Source organism: Neodiprion pinetum, chromosome 5, assembly GCF_021155775.2.
Source record: "Neodiprion pinetum isolate iyNeoPine1 chromosome 5, iyNeoPine1.2, whole genome shotgun sequence".
Lineage (NCBI taxonomy): Eukaryota > Metazoa > Arthropoda > Insecta > Hymenoptera > Diprionidae > Neodiprion > Neodiprion pinetum.
The window spans coordinates 13338811-13345107 of record NC_060236.1 but is presented as its reverse complement, the minus strand read 5'-3'; the positions used below and the strand labels follow the sequence as shown (position 1 = coordinate 13345107).

The following is a 6297-nucleotide window of genomic DNA, read 5'->3' as shown; positions in this document are numbered from 1 at the left end:
ATCATTACTAAGTGAACTTTGAAGTACATGTTGACCGCTCCTAACAGCAAGTCCCTAACTCGCGAGCTCCGGTTATAAAGACCTTAGGAGCTCCGAGTATAGCGATCTCTGTAATCGGACTATATAGAGTGCCTGAAATAAGTCTTTACAAGCGGAGCTCGTGAGTTAGGGTCTTGCTGTTAGAAGCGGTCGAGTGTATGTATACTTTTCTTCTTCAAACTTATTTAGTCATCTACTAATTTATTATACTTCATTGATGGGCATAGTATTGAAACTATTTCAAGGCACGAACACTTCAGTGCTTTCCTCTGTTATTCTATTGGTTAAATTATCACAATCTCGTAACTGAACGATGTGTTTGTTTTGATAAGGCCAGAAAAACTCTCACAATTAACGTAATCGTCGATATTGAATAGAGTGAAAGAAATAGAAGAAGTTTAAATAGTGAAAAAAAATGTCCAAATACTACGTATAATATTTCTATTGTGACCACACTGTACGTGTATCTATAACAATATGAGCACGTAGCTCATTTTATATAATATTTCATCAATCAAATTTGTCTTTTTTAATCTTAATAATCTAAGTAAAAAATTTTCTCAACGTTGAACACGAATAAACTATAAAATAAATCTTTGTACTTTGTACTTTCCAGGTCTTTGATTGTTTGGTATAGACTACCAAAGTAAACGTTAGATATTTAGAAAGGTACGAAGACTAGGCAAGATAATGGGGAAATGAGACCTGCATCTCCTTCTTATGTACCCCATAAATCTGTTTGGGGCATCTTATGGAAACTGTCATGGTTTAGCGCGTCATCATCTGTACTAATTATTAGCTGCAGGATGTGGTTGAGGTCCGTTCTTTTTTGTGTTCTCTCTCTTGAACCGCTGTTTAGCTTGGCGGAACCATTCTGACACCGTATCTTCAAATTCTTTATCTGTACAGGTGTATGACAGTCTCACTCCATCTGTAGAGTTAAATACAAGTTAGTGTCGTATTGATGCCTACTCACTGTTCTGTGAATGTAGCTTTAATAATCACACTAACCTTTGATGGCTGCTGTGACTTTCAAATTTGAAAGTTGAAAATTGGCCCTCAGACCGCACCATGAAGCGTCTTTAGCGAAGTCGTTGGTGAATACTTGTCGCAATATTCTCAAAGTATTTTCTTTGGCACTGTTCCCGCCAATTTGTCCAACATACTTTACCTGAGAGTAACAATATTACCATAAAGATAATTATTTTCATTTGGAAAGTTTATGTATCAAATATTTTGTAAACAAATGCCTGTACATGACTGATCAATTCTCATAGGAACATATTCAACGGTCGTTGCTTCGAAAGGATATTTTGAGAGAAACTCGCTTGAAATTTTGCCAAAATAGTCGGCTTTTGAATCTTTGAATGACTAAAAAAAGACAAATCGTAATACTCTTGCTATGAATTTCCCATGATACAATAAAAGTGATTAAGATTCCCAGCCGTACCTCTTCAGAAAAATTTCCTACACACACACTCTCATCAGAGTTGAATTTTTTACAATACATTTATTACCATAATCAAAGAATGATTGGAGGCATTTTTGATTTTCAGTTGATTCAACCGTCTGTTAATGTTTCAGAATACGAAAAGAAACAATTCTGTCCAAAATTGAATGAGCAGGTCTACTTGCTAATTCCCTTGTAAAAATACATCATGAATCACTCACAAAAGTACTGCAAAAATCTGCATCAGCCAATTTGTTTTCAAACGCTTGTATATCAGCAGTGTTTTTGAATGGAAGATCGTCTGTAACCTTTTTAAAATCTTTTCCGTGACCTACAGTTCCATGTTGACCCACTTTCTTTTCAATCTCAGCTAAACGTCGATCCACTAATTGTTGAGTGACCAATATCTCAGCCAATAGTGTGGTTAATGCCGAGAATTTTTCTGTACAAACACAAATACGTAATCGAAACTGAATACAAAATTCAAGCAGGACTTGGTCACTCTAAAATTTTTTAAAAACGAATCAAGGTTACCCTCTATGAGTATTCTTGTCTTTTCCTGAGAATCTGAAAGCAAAATAATCGTATTGTACTCGAGCCCATGTACTTCCATTGTGAACCATGAATATTATTTTGATCCAAGAAAATTTGCATTGCGTATGTCGCAATTTCTCATATACGTACTATTACATAAGTCAGGGAGACTACCGTCAAATAATATTGAGTGCCCTTCTAGACCCTGATGAGCAGAAGGGTGTAAAGCACTAGCATTTAGGGAAGGATCACCGCGTCTTTTTGTACTGCTTGGAAAGTCTGTAGATAAAAAAAAATACGCTTATCAACCAAATAAAAAATTGGACGGTACCCAATTATCATTCATTAAGGTTATTCTACACTACTAAATCCAAATCATAGACCACTCATGCACACATGCCACCTTTAGGAACTTGTATAAAAAAATACTATCCATATATGTACCTGCAGCTCCATTATCCGCATTTATGTCAAAATCATCTACTACAATATCGATGGGCCAAGACTCAAATGCATGAGGTGTTGACGATAGGTTGGTATCTTTCCCTACGATATGTTTCGCTCGTGCCGGGGGGATACTAATAGTATTCGTATTAGTCGAGTTAAAATCAATGGGTAAATGCTCAATGTCTATTATTGTCTGAGAGTCTGATAGTGGATTACTATTCTTTGTTTGGCTTCGTTTTGATGACTTTGGGATATCTGTCTGATTAGGTATATCAGGGGATGATTTTTTTTTTTGAATATCTGTCTGATCAGGTATATCAGTGGATCGATTTGTAACGGAAGGTTTCATATTCTTCTTTTTATCAAGTTTCGGTGGCTCTGGCATCGAGGTTGTTGTGGGATGTTCACTGTCAGGCGAATCTTCCCTATCGGTAGATTCTTCCCTTACGCGAGGAAGCGGCTGTTTCCTTTTTCTAAGATATGGTTTATCACCTTGACTTTGACTTGAGCTACTCTCACTTTCAGATTTTTTAGTTGAAGCCGCAGACCGAGCTTTCTCCAAATTTTCTGTAAATATGAGAATTGTAAATATTCAATTATGTCTACCTAGCTTGTTACATTACGCTATTAATCGAGTAAATGAATCATATTACGATCTGCTAAATTATCATGATTGGAAGATTTTTTCAAACGCTCAATGACATTCAAGTACTTTAAATTGCATAGTTTTTTTTTGGCATAAACACGAAGCATTCTACAGTATATCACGGAGCTTTAGACGATCACTTAATTTTCAATTGAGTTCACAAAAGCAAGGGGGCCTATTACATGCAGTTTATACAATTATTTACCGTAATAGCCTTCAAATTTAACATGGCAGAGTATCCACTTTCTACTGTCTTTTACAGGGGGCTTTCGTTTTGTTATGTATGATTTTACGTCTGCCGTTTTCGGCCACCAACACTCAGTTTTGGTAGCAGTGAGCCATGTACTTGGAACTTCGGACGTTATATCATCGTCCCCATCACTAAAATCATCTTCGTCGAGAAACGTAACGACAGCGTATGGCCCAGTCAGAGTCATTGTCAGTAAATGAATTCACTAGATAACAAAAGTATAGAACAATATATTATTAACAATGAATTTCATCACTTGAGATCAAGCAGGGTGGCAACAAAAGACCCAAGTTATGCAATCGACATCGCTGAAACATGGTCCATAGTTTCCTTTGAGGACTAAAAACTTTATATTTGTCAATATCAAAATATAAAATTCTGAATTTCTGAGGAAGACGTCGAGTCATGTAGTAGAAACATTAATTGGATATCTAATTCATTCTATCATAGCCTCCCTACCTCAATTAGATGCTCTATTGCTATCTATTGTAAATCTTAATGGATCTCAACAATAAGTTTCATCGAACAATGTACTCAATTACTTCCATTATTTATATTGAAAACTTGAAGAATAGTCGCCGGGTTATGATCATTGAATTTTAATGAAAACCAAGGGATTTTTCGAAATATCTTCTTCTGTAAAATTAAGAAAATCGAAACCACAGATTTTCATCTCTCCAATCGCGCTAACAATATATCATTTGCATATAATATATCGCACGTGCATTTCGAGAATAGTGCGATTTTTTCTCTTACGGTAATTTAAAGTACCTACATACATTTGCCAAATTTAATATTGATCAGGAATTTCTTCCATTTGGGATCAATTACTGTCTGAATCTGCGGGGAATGCGTAATATATACGAGACGAATTTATTATCGGTTGCACACGAGTTGCAAAAATGGATAGGTTATAGAAACGTAAGTAGGTAGCAAATACCATAAGTGGTAACCTAGATCCAGAACTAAATTGAGTCGATTTTAGCTGTAAGCTGATTAAATGTGAAAATTTGAAACAAAACAGAGAAATAAAGGATTATCGGTTCGGTACGTACCTTGCAAACCGCGTGGTGAGATCCGTACACACACGTGTGAGATTTGTTGAAGCTCGGCTTGTAAGAGCGTTACAAAGTGGTGCGTACGTATAGGAGCCTGCGCGCGCAGGGTAGGCTCGCATAGGTGAACTGCTTGCTTAATTACGCGTCGGAAATTCAAATCTCGTGAACCATCGGAAATACGACACTATCTCGCTCGTTTATGGGCATTTTCAAACACTTGTGTTCAATGTGTCTGGCCTCAATCACAACGAATTCGTAACGTTCCTCATCTACTACATTAATACCGACTTCCGAAGAGTCGCAGGGCTTATCGAAGAATAATTTCGAATCCCGATATTTTTTTCCGTACAAAAATATTTTGTTCTTTCTGAGGAAAATACGGTTGACGGCTATAATGTTTTCATTGCGTGAAAGAACACAGTTATCACTTTTTTTTGTACCCAAGAAGAAGTTTTCATACTCTACTGACTTTATAAATCGTCTACCCTCACTGTCTTCTCCGGTGCTGGCAAATTTTATAATCGGATACTCTCTTTGTGCAGGATTTATTTTCAGTTCATTTTCTTCGTGGACCCTGTTGATAAATTGTTGTAAGGGTTTGTTCGATGTTTTAACTTTTTTCTTAATTTTTTGCATAAAATTTTCATATTTAAAAGCACTGTACTTTTCGAGAGGGCCGAGTAATTGTACATCGTCACAAATATGGATTCAGTTGTGAACATTGTGAGAAATATGTTCTGCACCGTACAACCGTGAATAATTTGATACAAAATATATCAATAAGCTCCGTGCGTAGTCTATCAGTGTCGTAGAATATTTTTCGCTGGATAAAATTCGTACAGCGACACTGAGGCTAAGAAAGTGATAATATTTATCTTTATCTAAATGTTCTTTAAATATTATCGGTCCAGTATAGAGTAAGAGTTGTCTTAGCTCCGTTGCCTTATATCGATCGACTTGCTCTAACGGTCTCGGCTTTCTTGCAAATTCTTTAGATAATGTTGCGGCCAACGACATCAAGTAATCGGAGGCCGCCTTCAATTGTGCACTGGTCATCCGCACATTTTTTCTTCCTTTTACCCAGAATTGAAGCAGCTTTTTCATGATACCAAGGCATAAGAGATGCATATAATCCAGTGGGAACTGGCTCACCATTCCTATCTTCAAGTCTTCGAGAATGGATCGCTTCTTGTGATATTCTTCGTTGACTTTCAATCTGAATGATTCATCTGTTCTCAAAGTAACATCAACTTCAGGATACGTCACACGATTTGCCTTAAATTTACCCTCTTGCATACATTTGCTACATCCAAAGTATGCGTTATGTCCTTTGGTACCAGTGATGTAGGCTTTCGCAGGTGCATCGCATATGAAGACGTTCAGTTCACATGATATTTTGTGGCCTTCTATTTGTATACCCGACTCACAAGCCTTCAAAGCATCCTCGACAAAATATTTCAAGAAGTCGTTACAATCCAGAGGTTTCTCATTGCCATGGTATATGCCAACGACGCAAGGCTGAGTATGAAAAGGTGCTTCAATAGCCGTTAAAATTGGCCAAAACTGGCTTCCAGAGCTTTTCGTTAAAGGTAGACCATCCACATTAATATTGAATTTGATTACTGATGGAAAATCTTTAGGCGCATAATACTTTAAAACAGATTTAGTTAAAGCATTGGCCAAACCAAAATGATAATAGTTACCCGGTGACATACTGGTAGTTTTTATATTTTTTGGTGTTTGCATAAAAGTCCTTGCGTCAGATGGCAAATCATGTCCATATTTCTTCAAAATTTTCAACAAATTGCTCAGATGGTTTTGACTTATTGATGATTCAATAGCCCAATTCTGAATTTCCGTATAGATATCAGAA

The 6297-nt window shown here is 36.5% G+C and overlaps 1 protein-coding gene across 1 annotated transcript; it reads right to left on the bottom strand.

Annotated features, from left to right (window-relative positions):
- Nucleotides 1-827: 827 nt before the first annotated feature.
- On the bottom strand, nucleotides 828-4463 carry LOC124220392 (uncharacterized). Its single transcript, XM_046629194.2, has 8 exons — nucleotides 4422-4463; nucleotides 3322-3571; nucleotides 2468-3037; nucleotides 2174-2302; nucleotides 2024-2056; nucleotides 1711-1931; nucleotides 1051-1210; nucleotides 828-970 (listed from the first exon to the last, which is right to left on the bottom strand). The coding sequence occupies exons 2-8, from the start codon at nucleotides 3551-3553 to the stop codon at nucleotides 828-830; spliced, it is 1488 nt and encodes a 495-aa protein (XP_046485150.1). The 5' UTR covers nucleotides 3554-3571; nucleotides 4422-4463.
- Between the last annotated feature and the right edge of the window lie 1834 nt (nucleotides 4464-6297).

What these genes read in the sequence shown, in the direction of transcription:
- LOC124220392 (XM_046629194.2), bottom strand. Translation starts at nt 3,553, where the DNA reads ATGACTCTGACTGGGCCATACGCTGTCGTTACGTTTCTCGACGAAGAT. An exon ending in TCTCCCTGACTTATGTAATA is followed by an intron (nt 2,057 to 2,173) that starts GTACGTATATGA and finishes TTTTGCTTTCAG; the next exon opens with ATTCTCAGGAAAAGACAAGA. An exon ending in GACAAGAATACTCATAGAGG is followed by an intron (nt 1,932 to 2,023) that starts GTAACCTTGATT and finishes GTGTTTGTACAG; the next exon opens with AAAAATTCTCGGCATTAACC.